Below are 24,536 nucleotides of genomic sequence, written 5' to 3'. Positions count from 1 at the left end.
GCTTCTTGTATGTTTATGGGCATCTCTTTCTTTAGGTTAGAGAAGTTTCCTTCTATAATTTTGTTGAAGATATTTACTGGCCCTTTAAGTTGGGAGTCCTCACTCTCTTCTATACCTATTATCCTTAGGTTTGATCTTCTCATTGGGTCCTGAATTTCCTGTATGTTTTGGATTAAGAGCTTTTTGCGTTTTCATTATCTTTGACAGTTGGGTCAATGTTTTCTATGGTATCTTTTGTCCCTGAGATTCTCTCTTCTACCTCTCGTATTCTGTTGGTAAAGCTTGTATCTATGACTCCTGATCTCTTCTCTAGATTTTCTATCTCCTGGTTTTTCTCCCTTTGTGATTTCTTTATTGTTTCTATTTCCATTTTTAATTCCTGGATGTTTTTCTTCAATTTCTTCACCTGTTTGGTTGTGTTTTCCTGTAATTCTTTTTTTATTTATTTATTTATTTATTTATTTATTTATTTATTTATTTATTTATTAACTTGAGTATTTCTTATTTACATTTCAATTGTTATTCCCTTTCCCGGTTTCCGGGCCAACATCCCCCTAGCCCCTCCCCCTCCCCTTCTATATGGGTGTTCCCCTCCCCATACTCCCCCCATTACCACCCTCCCCCCAATAATCACGTTCACTGGGGGTTCAGTCTTGGCAGGACCAAGGGCTTCCCCTTCCATTGGTGCTCTTACTAGGCTATTCATTGCTACCTATGAGGTTGGAGCCCAGGGTCAGTCCATGTATAGTCTTTGGGTAGTGGCTAAGTCCCTGGAAGCTCTGGTTGGTTGGCATTGTTGTTCATGTAGGGTCTCAAGCCCCTTCAAGCTCTTCCGGTCCTTTCTCTGATTCCTTCAACAGGGGTCCCGTTCTCAGTTCAGTGGTTTGCTGCTGGCATTCACCTATGTATTTGCTGTATTCTGGCTGTGACTCTCAGGAGAGATCTACATCCGGCTCCTGTCGGCCTGCACTTCTTTGCTTCATCCATCTTGTCTAATTGGGTGGCTGTATATGCATGGGCCACATGTGGGGCAGGCTCTGAATGGATGTTCCTTCTGTGTCTGTTTTAATCTTTGCTCTCTATTCCCTGCCAAGGGTATTTTGTTCCCCTTTTAAAGAAGGTGAAGCATTCACATTTTGATCATCCGTCTTGAGTTTCATTTGTTCTAGGCATCTAGGGTAATTCAAGCATTTGGGCTAATAGCCACTATCAATGAGTGCATACCATGTGTGTTTTTCTGTGATTGGGATAGCTCACTCAGGATGATATTTTCCAGTTCCCTCCATTTGCCTATGAATTTCATAAAGTCATTGTTTTTGATAGCTGAGTAATATTCCATTGTGTAGATGTACCACATTTTCTGTATCCATTCCTCTGTTGAAGGGCATCTGGGTTCTTTCCAGCTTCTGGCTATTATAAATAAGACTGCTATAAAAATAGTGGAGCACGTGTTTTTTTTATATGTTGGGGCATCTTTTTGGGTATATGCCCAAGAGGTATCTTCTAGGTCCTCAGGGTAGTTCAATGTCCAATTTTCTGAGGAACCTCCAGACTGATTTCAGAATTGTTGCACCAGTCTGCCAATCCCACCAACAATGGAGAGTGTTCCTCTTTCTCCACATCCTACTTGGCATTTGCTGTCACCTGAGTTTTGATCTTAGCCATTCTCACTGGTGTGAGGTGAAATCTCAGGGTTGTTTTGATTTGCATTTCCCTATGACTAAAGATGTTGAACATTTCTTTAGGGTGTTTCTAAACCATTCAACATTCCTCAGCTGTGAATTCTTTGTTTGCTCTGAACCCCATTTTTAATAGGGTTATTTGTCTCCCTGCGTCTAACTTCTTGAGTTCTTTTGTATATTTTGGATATCTGTTGTAAGGGATTTTTGTGTTTCTTTTTTCAGGGCTTCTACCTGTTTACCTATGTTGCCCTATAGTTCGTTAAGGGAGTTATTTGCTTCCTTCTTAAAGTCCTTTAACATCATAGTGAGATGTGATTTTAAATCAGAATCTTGCTTTTCAGCTGTGTTGGGGTTTCCAGGACTTGTGTGGTGGGAGAACTGGGTTCTGATGATGCCAAGTAGTCTTGGTTTCTGTTGCTTAGGTTCTTATGCTTGCCTTTCGCTATCTGGTTATCTGTGATGTTAGAGATGTTGGTCTTGCTGTCTCTGACTGGAGCTTGTCTCTCCTGTGAGCCTGTGATCTTATGAGTAAGAGCAGTTATGACAGATCAGCTCTCTGCCGGCAGGTTTTGGGTCCAGAGGGCTGTGGGACAGCCTTCCCTCTAGGCGCAGATTGAGAACAGAAGCGATACTTTTGGTTTATATAATTCTATTTTCATATCTTGGTTCTTAGCTTATACTGTTATACTGTATATAGCATCGATATATATATTTTTTATAAAAAACCATGCACTTTGTATTAATTATTGAGTTTTATGAATATTGCAAAACATCTTGTCTATTTACTTCATTTAGTATTTTTAATCATGACAACTTTCAGTATTAAAAATCTAAATATTAAGCCTAATTGTCATTATCTTATTAATTCTTACATTTTTCCAAATGATTTTACTTTTATATATGTCTGAGTTTAGCAATAATATTAAAGCCATTGAAAAGTTTACAATATGTAAGATATTGTATACGATTACTTAGGAGAGTGTATGTAGATCTTATTTTAAAGTGAATCCAGAAGCATTGAAGTCTACTTTGCCTATTTATAAGAAACCATCATATGTACCATAGAAGATAAAAATGAGTCAAAAAGTTTTGATCTTAATTTTAAGAAATTTACTGTGCACTAGTGAAAACAAAATATGTCTGAAAAATATTAGATCATAAGTTTATTAAATATCAAAATTTTGTAAATACATTTGTAAGATACAATAATAATAATCAGTTGTATAAACTTGATTTTATTAATTATATAAATATCTATACTAGGAAAGCAAGTAAAATATGAATCATTAAGTATATTAGCCTTGTTTGCTTACTTACAGGATTATAGTGAGTGATAGATGGGAAGTCAGGATAAATTAAGTAATACTGATGTTAGCTAAATCAGTTAAACTAATTTTAAAAGCTATTTAAAAGTAAACATGTGTTGTTGTATTTAAATATTAGATTGTATAAATAAATTTATCTGTATGCTAATTTTCAAAGTGTTTTGCTTACTATGCTAGGGCTATTTAATCCCTTGAATTTACTTTAGGGACAGTTGTTATATTAGTTTCACTATCTGAAATTCTGTAATACCTAATAAATAGACTGATTGTTATCATTTTTAATTAGGTTCTTCAGGCATGGCCATTGATAGAAAAGAGAACGTGTTGGCATGGGCACGCAGGAGGAGGACTCCACACAGACCCAAAAGAAGGGGTAAGAAGTACTATTAAGGCTTTCTATGCTAACTTTACAAACTAATTCTAAAGTAGTGAATGACAGCTCACTGGAAGTTTGTGGTGATGACTGTATTTGAGTGGAAGTTATGTCTTTGAAAATGTCATAGTCTAATACTGTTTGGTTGGCTCAGCTAATGATGCTTTCTCATGCAGAAAAACACTTAGAAATTAGTGAATATTAAACAGAAGTGATCTTTGATTCATAACAAAAATTCATGGCTGAGTAAACTATAAAAAAGTATTCATGGGGCCAGGTGGTAGTGGTGCATGCCTTTAATCCCAGCATTCAGGAGGCAGAGGCAGATAGATCTCTGGGTTTGAGGCCAGCCTGGACTACAGAGTGATTTCCAGGACACCCAAGACTACACAGAGAAATCCTGTGTTGAACCTCCGCAACCCCCTAAAAGACCTTTATTATTCACTGAGAAGAGAAAAAAAATTATTTATTTATTTTTTGTCAACTTCATTGTTCTATTGTGGTTGCTTTGGTTTATTTCTTTTTTATTGGATATTTTTATTTACATTTCAAATGTTATCCCCTTTCCTAGTTTTCCATCCATAAACCTCCTATTCCATCCCCCTCCCTCTTCTTCTGTGAACTACCCACCCCTCTCCACCTCCCCTCCCTGTCATTCCCCTACAGGGGGAGGGCCAGCCTTGGAAGGAACAAGGGCTTCTCCTTGGTGCCCAACAGGGCCATCCTCTGCTTCATATGCAGCTGGAGCCATGGGTCTGTCCATGTGTACTTGGATGGTGGTTTAGTCCCTAGGATCTCTGATTGGTTGGCATTGTTGTTCTTATGGGGTTGCAAGCCCCTTCAGCTCAGCTCCTTCAGTCCTTTCTCTAACTCCTCCAATGAGAACCCAGTTCTCAGTTCAATGGTTGACTGCAAGCATTCACCTCTGTCATGCTCTGGCAGAGCCCCCTCAGGAGTCAGGCTCCTGTTAGCATGCATGCGCCTTGGCATGCAATATTGTCTGAATTTGGTGACTGTGTGTATATGGGCTGGATCCCCAGGTGGGGCAGGCTCTGAATGGCCATTCCTTCAGTCTCTGCTTCAAATTTGTCTCCATATCTCCTCCTATGAATATTTTTGTTCCCCCTTCTAAGAAGAACTGAAGCATCCACACAATGGTCGTCCTTCTTCTTGAACTCCATGTGGTCTGTGGATTGTATCTTGGGTAATTCGAGCTTTGGGGCCAATATCCACTTATCAGTGAGTGCATACCATGTGTGTTTTTCTGTGATTGGGTTACCTCATTCAGGATGATATTTTCTAGTTCCATCCATTTGTCTATGAATTTCATAAAGTCATTGTTTTTGATAGCTGAGTAGTATTCCATTGTGTAGATGTAACACATTTTCTGTATCCATTCCTCTGTTGAAGGGCATCTGGGTTCTTTCCAGCTTCTGGCTATTATAAATAAGGCTGCGATGAACATAGTGGAGCACATGTCTTTTTTATATGTTGGGGCATCTTTTGGGTATATGCCCAAGAGAGGTATAGCTGGGTCCTCGGGTAGTGCAATGTCCAATTTTCTGAGGAACCTCCAGACTGATTTCCAGAATGGTTGTACCAGTTTGCAATCCCACCAACAATGGAGAAGTGTTCTTCTTTCTCCATATCTTCGCCAGTGTCTGCTGTCACCTGAGTGACACCTGAGTCTTAGCCATTCTGTTGAAAGTGTTTACTGGCCTTTTGAGTTGGGAATTTTTGCTCTCTTCTATACTTATTATCCTTAGGTTTGATCTTCTCTTTGTGTCCTGGATTTCCTGGATGTTTTGGGCTAGGAGCTTTTAGTGTTTTACATTATCTTTGATGGTTGTATTGATGTTTTCTATGGCATCTTCTGCCCCTGAGATTCTCTCTTCTATCTCTCGTATTCTGTTGGTGATGCTCGCATCTGTGACTCCCGATCTCTTCCCTAGGTTTTCTATCTCCAGAGTTGTCTCCCTTTGTGATTTCTTTATTGTTTCTATTTCCATTTTTAATTCCTGGATGTTTTTCTTCAATTTCTTCACCTGTTTGATTGTGTTTGCCTGTAATTCTTTAAGGGATTTTTGTGTTTCCTTCTTAAAGGCTTCTACTTGTTTACTTGTATTTTCCTGCATTTCTTTAAGGGAGTTATTTATATCCTTCTTATAGTTCTCCATCATTATCATAAAATGTGATTTTTAAATTGAAACCTTGCTTTTCTGGTGTGTTTGGATATCTAGTATTTTCTTTGGTGAGAGAACTCAGCTCTGATAATGTCAATTAGTCTTGGTTTCTGTTGCTTAGGGTCCTATACTTGCCTCTCACCATGTGGTTGTCTGTTGTGTTAACTGGTCTTGCTGTCTCTGACAGTGGCCTGACCCTCATGTAAGCCTGTGTTTCAATACTCCTGGTGACCAGCTTTCTCCCAGCAGGATCTGTGCTCTCAGCATTGTCTGTACTTCTGAGAATCCAGCTCTCTACCCACGGGAGTTGGTTACAGAGGTGTGTCACAGGGGTCAGCTCAGGGCACAGATAAAAACCAGAAGGATCCTGTCTCAGACTGTTCCTGAGTTTGTGTGTCCTGAGGACTCCAGGCTGATCCCTCTCTCAGGTATGTCAGAGCTCCTGGAGACTGGCTTTCAGCTCAGGGCCCAGGTGGAGACCAGAAGGATCCTGTCCCTGACTGCTCCTAGGTTCCTGTGTCCAGAGGGCTCCTGGCAGGTTCCTCTTGGGCCAGGAATGTATACAGAAGTGCTGGTTTCACCTGTGCTCTCAGGATTGCCCGCACATCTGAGAGTCCAGCTCTCTACCCACAGGATCTGGGTACAGAGAGCTGTGTTCCAGGATCAGCTCTCGACGCAGGCAGAAGCTGGAAGGATCCTGTTCTAGGCTCTGCTTTGGTTGTTTTTAGTACAGAGTCTTACTATATGCATGTCATTGTCACTTTAAACTCAGGATCTTTATGTTTACATCTCTCAGGCCCGGGTTTATGGTCCTATGTCTGTTCTAAATGCCTTAGATCTCTTAGGTAACTTCAACTGACTTTCTTATGTAACCTAGCCTTATAAAGAAGTAGGCAAATTAGGTTTAATAATTTTAAAGAATTTATGTTTGTTAAGGCCAGTATTTTCCCTCTATATGCTTAGGTCTTAGAATATAGGTTAACTTCATAGTAAATTCTCTATCTACATGATCTAGCTATTATTGATATTCTTTAACATTATCATATGGGCATATGTTAAACAAGTAAAGCCTCTGAAATAGAAAGATTTATTTGGACTATACTTTCACTGGGTCAGTGAAAATGTCACCAGAGCATTGTTACATATTTCTTTATCTGCTCTATTTTCTTGGGGCTTGCCTCGACCTGGTCATTCTTCCTCCTTTTTTTCCTCCTTTCTTCTTATCTCTTCTTTGTCTCTCCTCCCTCCTCCTTCCCTCTGTCATTTTGTCATAAAAGATTAGTATTTTGAAGTAGCAATGAGTTAATGAAACAAAATTTCATGAAGAGTATGCAAAATATAGGTGCTAAGTGAATATGAGTTGCTGTATTGATAGATGATTGGTAAGAGAACTTTCTGTTTTCTTGGTAACTAACTAATGCTGCTCTTCACCTTCCCCATAAAATAAAAGCATATTGTATCCATTTCCATTTCTGTATATGTCACTAGCCCTCACGGCTGTCTTTGGAAGTAACACAGTATAATATGATGGAGTTTGTCAAATTTAGTTAAGTAGTGATATTTGTTTATCCCTGTGTTACTCTTTGGCGTGGTGTTTGTCAGGTTTCAGGACCTTATATCAGGGAGGACTCTTAAAGATAATTGCTAAGCATGCTCTAACTATGACCCGAAATGGATTGACTGAAAAAGGAGAAGCAGACACTTCTCTTAAGCTGCACTGGACAAGAATTTTATGTATTTTGTATTGTTTAAATGTTGACAGTATTTTCTCATCTAACAATAAAATTTTTATACTGGTACATTTAAAAATGACAGAGACTATAATCTAAGATAATTTCTTTTCTGAAAAATTAGAACAAAGCAATTGTAATTGTAATATTTTATATTGTTCTCTACAACTCTTTTTCTCTTGTTATCTTTATATAATTTTAACTTTGTTGGTTAAATGGAATCATAAAATAATAAGACTTGTTGGCCAAATGGAAAAGAAAAAGAGACATAATATGTAATTGTTGAGAGCCTCAGCTCTGGATCGACACTGGATTTGAGTCTGGGCTCCATCACTTCCTAATGGAATGGCCTTGAACAAATCATGAAATTCTGGACGTTTCAGGATCTTCTATAAAATAGGGTTAAAAATAATGCTAGAAGGAAGTTAAATGAAGTAATTCTTCTCACCATGTTAAAACTCCTAAATACTGTCCAGCATGTAGGAGGTGCTCAATGAATGCTAGGTACTGTTATAGTGTGAGACTGGAAGGCCTTCGTCAATCACAGTGTATTCATTTATAAAGTATATGTCTGATCCAATAAGAGATTCAGCATGTACAATTGCTTGCTGTCAAGCCTGACATCCTTGTGTTGTCCTCTGGCTTCTGTGCATGTGTGCATGTATACAAACATACATATGTATATGCAATATAATAAGAAACTTAATTTTTAAACGTTTATGTTATGTACTTGCTTTGTGCCAAACTTTATGATAGGTATAGGAGATATAGTACTTAACAAGACAAAGTTCCCCTATTTAAAATGTAACTGTTGACATGTCAGAATATATAAACCAGTAGATACAATATTTACCAACATAACAAATAATAGAAACCGATACATTCACAGCTTGCTTTTTTTTTTTTTTTATTAACTTGAGTATTTCTTATATACATTTCGAAAGTGTTATTCCCTTTCCCGGTTTCAGGCAAACATCCCCCTCCCCCTCCCCTTCCTTATGGGTGTTCCCCTCCCCACCCTCCCCCCAAGAGTCTAGTTCACTGGGGGTTCAGTCTTAGCAGGACCCAGGGCTTCCCCTTCCACTGCTGCTCTTACTAGGATATTCATTGCTGCCTATGAGGTCAGAGTCCAGGGTCAGTCCATGTATAGTCTTTAGGTAGTGGCTTAGTCCCTGGAAGCTCTGGTTGCTTGGCATTGTTGTACATATGGGGTCTCGAGCCCCTTCAAGCTCTTCCAGTTCCCCCTCTGATTCCTTCAACAGGGTCCCCGTTCTCAGTTCAGTGGTTTGCTGCTGGCATTCGCCTCTGTATTTGCACAGCTTAATTTTTAAAATTAATTTTCCACTTGTATGTTCTTTAGGAATATTGCTATTAACAATTACAGTTGATTTCAGAGTATATTTAAGTGATCTGTTTATCTCATGTGGTAGTCATAAAGAGTTGTGAAAAAGGAAGGAATGATAGTTCAATACTTGAAAATATTGCTTTTTAAAATAGATGAATGAATTGTTTGTTTTATAATAGAATATTGATTTTAAAAATGATTTGAGATTTTAAACAAAGATTTTTCATTTCTGTATAAATATGTATTGATACATGCAGGCATGCAAATGGCATGGTACACATGTAGAGGACGACCTTCTAGAGTGTATTCTTTTCATTTTGATCTGGGTATGGGGGATTTAATGCAGATTGCCAGGCTTGTATTATACAAGCACAGTTACTCACTAAGCCATTTTGCCATCCAGGATTGGGGATTTCTACTCCTACATTTAAATATTGAGAGATAGCTTTCTGTAGGAGCATCTGTCTGTTCTGTATGGTCTGCAGAATGATGTACAATAGCCATATTATTAGTTTTTAAATTTTGAATGAGTGACTTCATTAAGTGTATAGCAAGCCACAATAAATAATAGATGGCATGGGAAGTAAGTGGGTAGATATATAGGTAGATAAATGGTCGATAGATAGAAATACATCATCAGATCAAGTGTTTAAAACATTAAGCAGAAATCAAAAAGGGAACGTTATGTTTAGGACAGGCAGCTGGAGTTCAGTAAAGATTGGTAGAATGGAGTACCCTCAGGTGATGCTTCAGAGTAAATGAACAAATAATAACATAGAAATGACAGCACATCAAATCAAACACTCTCCAACAAAAACCAATTAGGGAGGTTGAAGATATTAGCTAGTTTTCCTGATTAAGCTTTCTCTCCATGACTAAGCCTGCTATGGCTAAGCTTCTGGCTTCTCTGGCTTCCTGGAGGCATTTTTTATATTATAGGATAAACAATAGTAACCTCTGTTAAAAATAGCTTACCTTCTAGATGTTCTCAAGGACACAGTGTTTTTTATTCTTGGTCTGCTTTGCTGTTGTCATCCCTCCCTGTCACAGAGTTAGCAGGGTCATTTCCCTTGGATGCCATGGAGGACACTTGACATAAACATGCATGGGTCTGAAGGGTGGAGGTAAGGAGCAGAGTCCTTTTTTAGAGCTGGCTTCTCAGTGAGATAAAATACCATATTACAATTTACCAATATATTATACATCACACTGTTAGTGAATGTAGTTTGAACTCAATGAAAGGACTACTTAACTGAAGAAGAAGTACTCTGCTTCCTAGTCTTTTTTGTTAGAAATAATTCCTCACTGATTGAGCCTGTGATAGTAAAGGCACTTGCTAGAGCAATCAGGGAACTTTAGCATACATCTTGATATAACCAGAAGACGTGAAAAGGGATCCTGGAATATTGAAAATTGGAAGATTGGCAAAATAATATCTAAGCTTGCTAGAATGAATGAGAATACAAACCAGTGAAGAGGGTACCTGGAGGACATGGGGAGCCAGTTCTCTGGCTCTGACTTCATACATCATCAGGCAGCCTAAGGATCTTCATTTGCTCTATCAACTTGACTTACTTTTGGGATAAAGAACTTACTGACTGGCCAGTGTGGACATCAGTCTGCTCGTTAGATACTGTTTATGGTAAGTTGTTAAGTGGACTATCAGGTACAAATGTATCTCATGTGGGGAATAATCCATCACCCCAGGTCCTATCACTACTGCATAAACTCTTTATTGAGATTTTAGACTAACCAAGCTTAGAAAACAAACCCCAAGGTAAAGAGAAAATAACAGTAATTGCCAAGCCTTTTCTGACAGTTTATATTTTCCTCTCCTATTCCAAACACATTACAGTTATAATAATGTAGGAGGACTTCTCTGCTTGCTCTCTGGAGCTTTGTGCGAGGCATCAACTGAACTTGCTTTTCTTTTGACCTAGCTTTTATCAAGTCATTGTTATCTCTACAGTACTCTAGTATCCTTTTTAATTATTCCTTTAATTGAAGATGCCATTAGCTTGGGTTAAAAGACAGTTTTCTTCCCTGAATGGTTTATCTGTCCCTAAAATAATACTAAATTAGTTCTTTAGGGAGATGACATTCAGCCTATATGCCAGATTTTACAGAACAGAGACTATTCCAAAAGTTTGAGTCCTTCCTAACCAAAAGTTTTATCTCTAAGTAGTTTATTTTAAATACAGTTTGATTTTGTAAGTTAGTCCATTTCCTCCTATTAACATTTAGGAATCTCTGGGGCTGGAGAAATGGCTCACTGGTGAAAAAGGATTCAATTCCTAGCACCCAGTTCCCAGCTCACAATTGTCTGTGACTTCAGTATCAGGGGATCCCACATCTTCATACAGACATACATATAGTCAAAACACTAATACACATAAAATAAAAATAAAAATGAAATAAAAAATATGTCTGTAAAACCAGGATTCTTAAATTCTTCAGCAGCTAAGGAAAGGACAGTTCTACTAACCTTGTCAAAGTATTATTTCTTTAGTTTTTTATTCTCACTTTGTCAAAGCTCAGTGGAATAAAATCTCTTGAAATGAATGAATTCCTTATGGAAACATTTGCTATTTATGCTTGACAACTTTTTTGGCAACCAATACAAAGCTGCCTGAACAGCAAAATATATATTGAATTTATTAATATAGTTATACTTAATATCTAAAAATTCCCCCAAGTAAACCAGCTTACATGTTTTCATTTTTAAGTTCTTTTGCCCTTTTTATAGTTATTAACTATAGGTCTTCTCTTGTAGTGCATTTAGTCATGGGCTTTCTCTCCTGCTGTTGAGTGCTGTGCCATGTTGAATAGCCATTATTATGATGAATACTATTCCATGTAATAAGTATGATTTTTGGCGTAAAGTTATATCCTATTAACTTCACATTTATTTATGCACGATCACATGCCCCATAATGAGGTTTTGGTCAGCAAAGGATAGTGATGGTCTCTTAAGATTTTAATGGAACTGAAAACTTCCCACTTCTTAGTAAACTTATGTGTCTGAAGAGGGGGCAAGAGAAAAGAAAAACGTATGAATAAAAAGGGGAAAAACCCTCCCTCACTGGGATTTGATAATTAAAGAAGGAACCTTGAATCTGAGCAGGAAAGGGCACAAAGGGAGTTGGAGAGGGAAAGAAGATGTTGTAATACACTACTCATGTATGAAATTCTGAAAACAAAATAGGTTTTGAAAACCTGGGGCTATGGGTATGGCTCACTGGGTAAAGTACTTACTGGTCAAGCATGAGGACACGAGTCAGATTCTTTGCAGCCATATTAAAAATAAAAACAAAGCTTGTAGTAATGATGTCTACCTATTGCCCCAGCTGTGGAGTAATGACAGAAAGATCTGGGCTCACCAGCCATTGTAGCCAACTAAAGCTCCAGTCCAGTGAGAGACACCGTATGCCTCATAAAAGAAGGTGGGGAAACAACTGAGGAAGGTATCTGGACATTACCCTCGGACTTCCCTATGTGCACAACACCACATACCCAGCACACACAAATACACCAGCTCCCCCCCCCTGCTCCCCCAGGCACACAAGTTGAAAAACACTCACTGTGCGGGTGTCTCTAATAGAGAGGAATGTTTATGGCGGGTTAGCTCACAGTAAGCGAGGTTTTGATGGAAGAAGAAATAAACTAAGCAATCTACCGTGAGCACATGTCTGAAAATAGTGACACTCTCCAAGATGAACTAGTTAGTCCTTTTGGAGATATTCCAGAGGAAAAAAATCATCATTGTTGAAGATGACAGTTCCATTTGTCTGAGAATTTTTCACTGAGAGGAAATAAGAAGACCGCATATAGACTTAGATCAGTGTTTGTGCAATTGTGCATTTTTTAGTATATTTAAAAGCTTGAAGTAAAAAAATAGAGAAAGGCTTACTATAAAATGATATAATATCATTTGTGCAGTTATAAAATGTGGGTTAAGCTACATGTGTTAGTTATGTTTTACTGCTATGACAAAATGCCTGAGAGAAACAATTTAAGAAGAGGAAATTGTATTTTGGCTCATAATTTCACAAATTTTAGTCCTTCATCAGCCAGCTAAGTTGTATTTAGGCTGCTAAAGGCACAGACTTTGCGAAAGAGCACAATGGAGGCAAAGCTGCTTACCTCATGACAACTAAAAACTAGCCTGCCTCATGTCACCTAAGTCCCTCAGGCTTCCCCCTCTTAAGACCTCATTAGTCTCTGAACATGTCAATGCCCTCATAATATAGTACCTCAGTAGCACTATCAGCTAAGGACAAAATCTAAGGCCCTCATGAGCCTTTTAGAGACATGGTTATCTACTAGCCATTTGACTGTTATTACAAGGAGACCAAAAGTTCCAAAAAATTAAAAGTAAAAGTTTTAATAAACCAGAGTTAATTTACTGAATTTTCAAAACAAATTTATCATGTCATATGTAGAGCATTGATAAATCTCTAGTAGCACTTGTAATTTCCAGTTCTTCATGTCTACTTGTTCTTTACTCACGAACTTAACCAGAGCAACCTCTGATCTTACAAGCTTTTCTTGGTTTTAAGTGCCTTAGACAGGTACTATAGTTTTAAAAAATGCACATATTCCTCATCCCTTTCATGTTTTTAACACATGTAGCTACCACTATACTGTAACTTCTAACAGTATTCAGTCCAGCTACATGTTATACATATACTTTGGTCTAGGAGCAGTGGGGTTGACTAGAGAGCTTAAGTGTAGAGCACACTAAGCAGTCTTAGTTTCTATAAACACATTCTGTGATAGTCACACAAAACTACCTAACTCTACATCTCCCAGAACGTATTCCTGATAGAAGGAATGCATAACTATGTTGGTTTTGGGTGCCCTATGTGACCATTGGGCCATTTTGTTTTCCTGTGTATAAATAGATGTTTCCTTCCTTATTTCTTTTTACTTGCCTATCTTCATTACACTTATGAAGCTGTGTATTGATACCAAATTAAATAACCATTTAATACTCTCAAAACTTGTAGTGATTTAATAAATCAAGTACTGAATGGGCTTCAATAATATAAAAATTTGTGCTTATGCATTTTAAAATGGGACAATGAATGCTTATTGAGTGTTGTTTCCTGTAATGGCCCAGTTTGTATTTCTGATAACTGTATCTCTTAATGTTTTTCCTCTTGGACCAACTTGCTTTTGATAATTTTCATCCCTCTGTTAGCTCTCTGAGATTTCCAAATACTTTCTTGTAAACTCATTTTTCCAAAAACAAAAACAAAACAAAACAAAACAAAAAAAAAACCAATTTTGAAGGAAGATGAGCTGAGCTACATTTACACTCTAGATGCCTGAGTGGAGTCAAACAAAAACATCGAAAGGAGTCTGCCAAAGTAAAGGAGACATGAAGTGAAGGCAGAATTACCAGACTTTTGTCCTCTTCTCACTTATCCTGGGTCCCAAAAGAAGAATCAAAGCTATGGTTGGTTTTGTTTTGTTTTGTTTTGAAAGCAAAAGCAGCTTCTAAGTACCTGTTAAGACCGATACTCAATACTGGTTTTGCAGTGTAATGAGCCTTGAGTATCATTTCCATGTTTTAAATGTGAGGCTATTTAGCTACAGCAAGAGAGCTACTTTGTATGCATTCGCATAGTGGTGGAGGAAAGAAGATGCTCTCCAAGGCTTATAGCCCTTTAAAGTACATTTCTATAGCACTCCACCCTACAGAGTCACGCTAGAGTCATCAGTAGATTTTGTTTTGCCTTTCTATTTTTTATGTAGAATCTTACTAGGAAATCTAAGCTGGCTTCCAACTCATGATTCTCCTGCCTCTACCTCCAATATTATGTTTCAAAATATTGCTTTTAAATTCTATTGTGAAAATTATTTTAGAAAATGAATTTCATAGTTCTTACTTATATATAAGGGATACTAAAAGAAAAGCTGTTAGAATATCATCAGTCACTTCAGCCACTTCTACCCATTCATTTCCTTTAATTATTGCTTGATAGGTTTTTCTATATTTTATATGCATTTACTCCTTTGTCCCATGAGATATGTGAAGGTCAGAGGACCACTTGTTGCTGCTGTCATTTCTCTCCTTTCATGATATAGGTTTCTACCCAGGTAGCAGACTTGGTTGCAAGCACCATTTCATATTTTTCAAAGACCAGTTATTATCATCATCTTGATAATTACATTTCCCAACCTTTCTTTAAGAATGTGATCTTAAGGGGTTATGTATGTTGCTTTCGGCATTATTTATTTATATTGACTGAGTTGACGTGGCAATGCATAGTTAATAGAGAGGTGATAAATTAGTTTTAAGCTACTGCTGGTGGCTGTGGCTAAAACACATTTGTTCGTCAGGATGACTACTGGCTGTCTAAAAATGAGGTAACTGCTGCTTTTGGAAGGTAGGATATTATCTTTCAGGATCTATATGAAGGTTCCCCAATTTTATTTTCTCTGGTGCAGTAGAAATAAGTTGGTTTAGAATTCTTTATAACTGTCTCAGCCCCTAAAACACTTCTTTGACTTGGTCTCTATTTTTAAAAAAGTCGTTTTTCAAACTTTATAGTTTATCTAAACTCTAACTGAAGTCATGTCCTTTACAGCTTAATGGACTCATAATGCATGATTACACAACTTCAGAACCCATTTGGTTAAATGAAGTGGTGACATTTTATGCACTATTAAGCCAACTAGAATAATTTTCTTGCTCTTAGCCGTAACTTCTCTGTGTCCTTATTGAAAAATTTCTGGGGTGTGTTGTAGAAGGTTTTGACAGGAGGGAATGTTCCTAAAGATATGTGGAAACAGGGCCTTTGTTCCATTACCCCATCAAGAAAAATTAGGCAGACAAACTTGTGAAATGGGAAAATGGTTGAAATGCCCACACTTGTGTTATAATGCATTGAATTATATTTATTTTGTGATTGTTCGATTGGGAAAAGTGGACTTTAAAATTATTGCTTCATTCTTTTTTAAACTGCCTTACTAACTCATGAGTATGTGTAAAATAAAACACAGAAACTGTTCTTTTCACATTTCATATTTTTGCCATCTGAAGAATTTGAAACAGCTCAGGATGACAGTCTTTCTGTTTTTGTATAATAGGAGCAACTTTATTTCTCTTCCTCTTTGTACAATAAAACTGCCTAAAAGACAAGTGAAGTAGTTCGCTAAACTTTATAAGGGTGATCAGAATATAAAAGTGTCCTGGGTTTACTGTTCTGAGTTTGTTGTATGTTAGTGTATGTTAGTGTATGTTAGCCCACTCAGAGCTATACATATTTACTTTAGATTGTATAACTTTTTTCCTTTTTGAAGTCAATATGAATGTAGTATGGATTACAAGAAATATAAACATATAAAAGAATATAAACATTTATCAGTTATTCTCTTGAGCTACTATTGTTAATGTGTTTGGAGTATTTTTTTTAATTTTGTTTCTATTAAAACAGTCCAAGCATAAACATTGTTATAGCCAAATTTTTGTTTCCTTATTTAGCATTTTTTAAATTTTAGTTAATGCTGGTATAAAGTCTTGTTTATTAAAATTTTATTTTTGTTCAGCATACAGAATAATGAGTTTCATTATGAGATTTTTGTACACATATCTTACTGTGCACGGCTTGTACTTGCTCTATATCAACTCCTCTTCCCTGTCTCACCAAGTAGTTCTCCTGCGTTCATATGTATAGACCTATACTCACGTAACACATTTAAATTTAAATTATTCATATGAGAAAAAAGATGATATTTTTATTTTCCCCAATTACAATACTCCCTTATATCATTGTCTTCCCTTCTTGTAAACCCTTTCCTTTTAGCACATAGTCTCCCATAGTCAAAGTGTATATTTGAATATGTATTTTTCATTCCGTATTGACTAAATACATGCTGTCAGCCATTCCATTTGGTATTAAGATATAACTATGAATATAAACTAGAGTTAATGTCAAAATGGCATTTGTGTTCTAGTAGAAGCAGATGTCAAGTAATTGTACACACACACACACACACACACACACACACACACACAGTTTCTTCCTTCTTCTCTCTTTCTCTCTTGTCCCTTTCATCCATCCTTCACCTCCCTCCCTCCCTTCCTCCTTAACTAGGTTTCATGTATGCCAGACTGGCTGTGGACTCTATGTAACCGAATATGACTTTAAAAAAACATTTACTTGCTTATTTCTTTATTTGGGGGTGGAACATTGCCATAGTGCCTCTGGGAAGATCAGAGGATAACTTGCAGAGGTTGATAGTTCTCTTTTAACTACGTGGATGTAAGGGATAAAACCTACGTCATTAACCTTGGTGGTATGTCTCTTTACCCGATGCTAGCTAGCGCCATATATGTGGTTTCTAACTGAAATAGATTCTTTGAAAGAAAGGAATCATGATCTATGAGGGAAAACAGAAAAGGGGCATTTAATTCTAGGGTAAACGTACTAGACATGCTGGATATGGAATAGAGTGAGTTCAGGGAGATAAGTTTGGAACCTATTACAGTGGTTTGGGGTTGTTTTTTTTTTTTGGCAAGAATTAATGATAACTTGGATTATATTAGTGATTGGAAATGGAAAGAATTTGACAGATTTAAGAGATTTTTCAAGTAAAATAGATTCAATTTAGAATACAATATTCAGATTATTTTTAGCAGAAGTTCTCAGAAGTGGATATTTGCGATGTTTTTCTGCATTTCTTAGATTTTTATATAATTCTACATTACTAAATTTTGGTGTAACTAATGAGATTGCTCAGCAGATAAAGGTGTTTGCTGCCAAACTGAAGAGCCTGAGTTCATTTCCAGAAACCTGCTTCGTAGAAATGAAGAACCAATTCTTGAAAATTTCATCCTCTCACTTCTGCACGCATGCTTTGCCTTTTATGCAACACACACACACACACACACACACACACACACACACACACACACACACACAGAGAGAGAGAGAGAGAGAGAGAGAGAGAGAGAATTTATGAATGAGTGGGTGTACTATAATAATTTTATCATAATATAGGGAAAATTGTTTACATTTGAAACAGCATTCCTTAGTGCTTTGTTTTCTCTTCTTTCAACAGTTAAAGGACGTTGATACTAGAAAAATCATTAAAGCCATGCTTTCTTATGTGTGGCCCAAAGACAGGCCTGATCTGCGAGCCAGAGTTGCCATTTCCCTGGGATTTCTGGGTGGTGCAAAGGTAAGGATACATTTTGTTAAAATATACTATAATTTTTTATAGTGGTAAGCTCTGGGTTAGAGTAAGCAAGTTACTGTCAGTGAAGCATGGTCAACTTTGAGGGCTTTCATTGCTTTGCGTAATTCTTTCATTCATTGAGCAGAAATTGTATGATACAAAGTGGTTTCTGATAGTTATAGTCTGATAGTTAAAACTAATGGAATTCATTCTTAAGACAAGTATATACAGTGCAGAAACATTGTGTGTAAGAAAGCATATTGAATTCTATAAAAGAAGTTCCTCAGAGCCGTGGTGGCCTTCTTCTGATAAGTAGAAAAGAAGACAAGCACATCTGTAGCCATAAGTGCCAAATAAGAGCTTAGTTGAAGGAAGAAAGGAAGATAAAAAGCCACAAATCCTGAGCGCTTTCGGTGCTTTAAGTGTAGGAGCCTTGAGATATTTTAGAGACCCCCCTCAGTTTTAAATTCATGTGTCCTATTATTTGCTCATTCTTTTCCCTGCCCTGAAATATATTAAGAATGTATACGAAATCCTGTTTTGATATTCACTATATAGTATTCAAATGAAAAAGTTAAAAGATTCATACAATCTGAAGAGAAGCCACAGTATAGGTATTCAAATGTAAGTGAGGTAATGTGGATAAGGCAGATTTCTTCCCTCATCATACAGGGGCAAGGCAATTTTATTTTATTCTAATTTATTTTATTTTATTTTATTACTGTGAGACAAAATGGGTCATAAATGATTTAAAGAAGTACCATTCAACTGTTGTGGGGTTTTAGAGGAAAGATAGGTTACAACCTATCTTTCCTCTAAAGATGACAGGTGAGGAGTGAGGAAAGATTTTGCAGGGGAAATGACATCCTTTAGAGCCCTGTATAAGTCAGATTGCTAGAGAAGTAGAGATCATTTGGACAGTGGCCTAGTGAGAACATATAGTATGTGTGTGAAGTGCATAATCCACCTTGGCTCCATTGAAGGAGTAGTGCTTCAGAGAAATTGGAAGTCAGTCTAGAGAGATTAAGTTCCTAATGTAAAATACCTACACCATAATGTAAGACTCATAATGTAACAAATAAGAGCTTTTACTACTGAGTAAGCATGCTAATATGTTTAGAAGTATGTTTTAATAAGTTACTCTGGCTCTGTTGTAGAAGATAGACTAAAGTAGTACCAGATCTACTCTAGGAATACCATCCACCCATTCTATGTTTTCATATGGCAAATATTTTCAACTACTTATGAGACCAGTAGTAGTCTAGGTAAGGAGTAACAGCAGACTGTACTGAAGTCATGGTAGAAAAATGCTTACAGGGGTTGGGGGGATTTAGCTCAGTGGTAGAGCGCTTGCCTAGGAAGCGCAAAGGCCCTGGGTTCGGGTCCCCAGCTCCAAAAAAAAAAAAGAACCAAAAAAAAAAAAAAAAAAGAGAGAGAGAGAGAAATGCTTACAGGAGAGAAAGAGGCCAGAAATGTTGTGAGGCAGAATTAAGACATATCAAAAGATTGGTTATTAGGAATAAAAGTCAAACATGCCAGGAACACACTAATGATACTGCTTTCAAACACAAGTAGGTAGGTAAGTCAAATCTTTGTTTGTAGAATGGAGATAGCACTTTTGGACGTGTTGAGATGCTAGCACATCTAGATAAAGAGCAGTTCATTCAGGGATATAACTGCAGGGCAAGCTCAGGAGAGAGCCCAGAGTTGGAGAAATACAGCGATGATAGTCAATGATTACAAATTATAGAGATTGCCGAAGACATGGACAGGACAACTGAGGATAGAACCTTTGTTCCATACAGAAGTAAGCAGAAAGAAAAACAAAATAATTGAAAAGATAAAGTCAAGCCATAGCCAGACTCCTCATTTTTCCATCTTTCTCACCTCTGGGCTCTGTTGAGGACCCTCCCACTGAATCTGACCCATTCTTGGAGAGAGCGTCTTAACTCAAGCTATTGATTTAGGCAACAGATCATAAGCCTATACTTCACTATATTTGTTGAAGCTGAATAGAGAACAGTATTAGAAATTAAGTTGGTAGCTAATGTTGAAAATTTTAACATTCATATACATTTTAGCACAGTGTTGGCTGCTGGATTATCTTTTACATATAAATTATTAAAGAGAAAGATTATCTAAACTACTATTCAAGGCAAAAATAGTGAATTGGTCTTTATCTCTTTATTAGCTAAATGTACTTACATTGTTAACAAGTAAAAAGCAGATGGTTTTCTGGACTTTCTTGTGAATTGAAGAGGGCAGGTTAGAACATGACTAATTAATCTAGCTAAAGGGAGGAGTCTTCAGTAATGACATTTACATTAGGATTTATTTTTAGAGTGAGTCCCAGTCCTTCAAAAATACAGATTTCTGTTGCTTGGTGACAGGTCAATATCAAGGTGTGAAATCTAGCTAAGCTAACATCGTTGATGATTAAAATATTTTTAGAATGCTAATATTTGATTCTTTAGCCAACAAATAGAACTCGTAGAATGAAAATTGCTGTTCCAAATTCTTGTAAGCTAATTAGAAGGAAATCAAAATGTATAGAGAAACTCTTTAAAAACTATATTTGATTTCTCTTAAATCTAGAAAAGGAAGAGGTAAATGGAAATTATGAGTATATAGAAAATAGCATAGAGAAAATACTTTTTAAAAACTGAAAATAGGTTCTTTTCTCATACAATACATCCCAACCAGTTCCCCTTCTCTCCACTCCTCCTAGTTCCTCCCCACTTACCCTCCTAGATTCACTCCACTTCCATTTCCATTCAGAAAAGAACAGACCTCCAAGAAAAAACAACCATACAAGATAGAATAGTGCAAGGAGAATCAGATCCATGCTTCCACTGTTAGGAATCCTGCAAGAACACCGAGCTACACAACCATAGCATATATGCAGAGACCTAGCTGAGACTCAAACGGGCTCCCCATTGTCTCTTCAGTCTGTGAGCCCTTCTTAAGGGATTTTGTGGGCTGTGTTCTTGTCTTCTTCATCTCCTCTGATCCTACAGTGTTTCCTCCACCTTTTCCAAGGAGGTTCCCCGGGTTTCAGGGGACTGACTCAAGAGAGACCTCCAATATAGACTGACTCTCCTTCTCACGCACCCTCCCTCCTCTCTCTCTCACTCTCTCTTTCTCACTCCCCCTCACGCCCTCCCTCCCTCCCTCCCTGCATAATGTTTGCCTGTCTCTGAACCCACTCGCATATGCTGCTGGAGGAAGCCTCTGTGATGATGATTGGAAAACCAGCCATGTATGAGTATTTTCAATGACCTCTATGTTCAGTGGGCTGAGTGGAAGTTTTCCTCGGCAATTGGGTCTCAATTTTTAGAAAGCAGCCTTTGCCCTAGCATCATCCTGGGGTGTTTAGAGATCTTCATAGGACTGCCTTGGCCAATACCTCAACCAAATGTAACCTTGTTCCACCACTGGAAGCCTTGGTTAGCTACAAAAGGTGGCCACTTGAGATTCTGTATCTTCCATTACTACACACTAGAGTCACCCTTTTCCATCCCAAGAAGCTTCTACTGTTTGCACAATACCATCAAATATCCCCAATTCCAGCTGTCTCTCTTCCACACTTTCTCTCCATCCCCTTCACCTGATCCCTTCCTCTTCTGTCTCTACCCATCCCCAGTCCACCCGTAAAATCTATTCTGTTCCCCAGCTCCAAAAAAAAAAAGAAAAAAAAAAAAACTATTCTGTTTCCCTTCCCAGGGAGATAGATCTATGTCCGCTCCAAACCCTCCTCTGTACCTAACCTCTCTGGGTCTATGGATTATCACTTAACAGCTAATATCCACTTATTTTTTAGGTTGATTTTAAGACTTTTATTTTTATTTTTCTTGGATATTTTATATATTTACATTTCAAATGTTATCCCCTTTTCCCACATAGCATTATCTCTGCGTTACCTCACTCAGGATGGAATTTTCTAGTTTCATCCATTCGCCTGCTGATTTCATAGTGTCTTTTGGTTTTTTTTGTTTTTTTGTTTTGTTTTGTTTTGTTTTGTTTTTATTAACTTGAGTATTTTTATTTACATTTCGAAAGTGTTATTCCTTTCCGGTTTCGGCAAACATCCCCCCCTAATCCCTCCCCTCCCCTTCTTTATGGGTGTTCCTCCCCATCCTCCCCCCATTGCCGCCTCCCCCAACAATCACGCTCACTGGGGGTTCAGTCTTGACAGGACCAAGGGCTTCCCCTTCCACTGGTGCTCTTACTAGGATATTCATTGCTACCTATGAGGTTGGAGCCCAGGGTCAGTCCATGTATAGTCTTTAGGTAGTGGCTTAGCCCCTGGAAGCTCTGGTTGGTTGGCATTGTTGTACATATGGGGTCTCGAGCTCCTTCAAGCTCTTCCAGTTCTTTCTCTGATTCCTTGAACGGGGTCCTGTTCTCAGTTCAGTGGTTTGCTGCTGGCATTCGCCTCTGTATTTGCTGTATTCTGGCTGTGTCTCTCAGGAGCGATCTACATCCGGCTCCTGTCGGGCCTGCACTTCTTTGCTTCATCCATCTTGTCTAATTGGGTGGCTGTATATGTATGGGCCACATGTGGGGCAGGCTCTGAATGGGTGTTCCTTCTGTGTCTGTTTTAATTTTGCCTCTCTATTCCCTGCCAAGGGTATTATTGTTCCCCTTGTAAAGAAGGACTGAAGCATTCACATTTTGATCATCCGTCTTGATTTTCATTTGTTCTAGGCATCTAGGGTAATTCAAGCATTTGGGCTAATAGCCACTTATCAATGAGTGCATGCCATGTGTGTCTTTCTGTGATTGGGTTAGCTCACTCAGGATGATATTTTCCAGTTCCAACCATTTGCCTACGAATTTCATAAAATCATTGTTTTTGATAGCTGAGTAATATTCCATTGTGTAGATGCACCACATTTTCTGTATCCATTCCTCTGTTGAAGGGCATCTGGGTTCTTTCCAGCTTCTGGCTATTATAAATAAGGCTGCGATGAACATAGTGGAGCATGTGTCTTTTTTATATGTTGGGGCATCTTTTGGGTATATGCCCAAGAGAGGTATAGCTGGATCCTCAGGCTATTTTCTGAGGAACCTCCAGACTGATTTCCAGAATGGTTGTACCAGTCTACAATCCCACCAACAATGGAGGAGTGTTCCCTTTCTCCACATCCTCGCCAGCATTTGCTGTCACCTGAGTTTTTGATCTTAGCCATTCTCACTGGTGTGAGGTGAAATCTCAGGGTTGTTTTGATTTGCATTTCTATGACCAAAGATGTTGAACATTTTTTAGGTGTTTTCAGCCATTCGTCATTCCTCAGCTGTGAATTCTTTGTTTAGTTCTGAACCCCATTTTTTAATAGGGTTATTTGTCTCCCTGTGGTCTAACTTCTTGAGTTCTTTGTATATTTTGGATATAAGCCTTCTATCTGTTGTAGGATTGGTAAAGATCTTTTCCCAATCTGTTGGTTGCCGTTTTGTCCTAACCACAGTGTCCTTTGCCTTACAGAAGCTTTGTAGTTTTATGAGATCCCATTTGTCGATTCTTGATCTTAGAGCATAAGCCATTGGTGTTTTGTTCAGGAAATTTTTTCCAGTGCCCATGTGTTCGAGATGCTGCCCTAGTTTTTCTTCTATTAGTTTGAGTGTATCTGGTTTGATGTGGAGGTCCTTGATCCACTTGGACTTAAGCTTTGTACAGGGTGATAAGCATGGATAGATCTGCATTCTTCTACATGTTGACCTCCAGTTGAACCAGCACAATTTGCTGAAAAATGCTATCTTTTTTCCATTGGATGGTTTTGCTCCTTTGTCAAAAAATCAAGTGCCCATAGGTGTGTGGGGTTCATTTCTGGGTCTTCAATTCTGTTCCATTGGTCTATCTGTCTGTCTCTGTACCAATACCATGCAGTTTTTTATCACTATTGCTCTGTAATACTGCTTGAGTTCAGGGATAGTAATTCCCCCAGAAGTCCTTTTATTGTCGAGGAGAGATTTTAGCTCTCCTCAGTTTTTTGTTATTCCAGATGAATTTGGAAATTGTTCTGTCTAACTCTTTGAAGAATTGGGTTGGTATTTTGATGGGGATTGCATTGAATCTGTAGATCGCTTTTGGTAGAATGGCCATTTTTACTATATTAATCCTGCCAATCCATGAGCATGGGAGATCTTTCCATCTTCTGAGGTCTTCTTCACTTTCTTTCTTCAGAGTCTTGAAGTTCTTATTGTACAGATCTTTTACTTGCTTGGTTAAAGTCACACCGAGGTACTTTATATTGTTTGGGTCTATTATGAAGGGTGTCGTTTCCCTAATTTCTTTCTCGGCTTGTTTCTCTTTTGTATAGAGGAAGGCTACTGATTTATTTGAGTTAATTTTATACCCAGCCACTTTGCTGAAGGTGTTTATCAGCTTTAGTATTTCTCTGGTGGAACTTTTTGGGATCACTTAAATATACTATCATATCATCTGCAAATAGTGATATTTTTGACTTCTTTTTTCCGATCTGTATCCCCTTGACCTCCTTTTTGTTGTCTGATTGCTTGGCTAGAACTTCAAGAACTATATTGAATAAGTAGGGAGAGAGGGCAGCCTTGTCTAGTCCCTGATTTTAGTGGGATTGCTTCAAGTTTCTCTCCATTTAGTTTAATGTTAGCAACTGGTTTGCTGTATATATTTTTACTATGTTTAGGTATGGGCCTTGAATTCCTATTCTTTCCAGGACTTTATCATGAA

General features: G+C 37.7%; 1 protein-coding gene across 1 annotated transcript in view; it reads left to right on the top strand.

Annotated features, from left to right (window-relative positions):
• Window positions 1-24,536, top strand: part of Abcb7 (ATP binding cassette subfamily B member 7) — a 145,808-nt gene that overhangs the window by 78,717 nt on the left and 42,555 nt on the right. Inside the window, exons 3-4 of the mRNA XM_032889792.1 lie at window positions 3,294-3,380; window positions 17,711-17,830. Of these exons, the coding sequence (XP_032745683.1) occupies window positions 3,294-3,380; window positions 17,711-17,830 (207 nt within the window). The remainder of the gene's footprint in view (window positions 1-3,293; window positions 3,381-17,710; window positions 17,831-24,536) is intronic.

The sequence above is a fragment of the Rattus rattus genome, chromosome X (genome assembly GCF_011064425.1).
Source record: "Rattus rattus isolate New Zealand chromosome X, Rrattus_CSIRO_v1, whole genome shotgun sequence".
NCBI lineage: Eukaryota > Metazoa > Chordata > Mammalia > Rodentia > Muridae > Rattus > Rattus rattus.
This window is presented reverse-complemented; position numbering and strand designations above follow the sequence as displayed.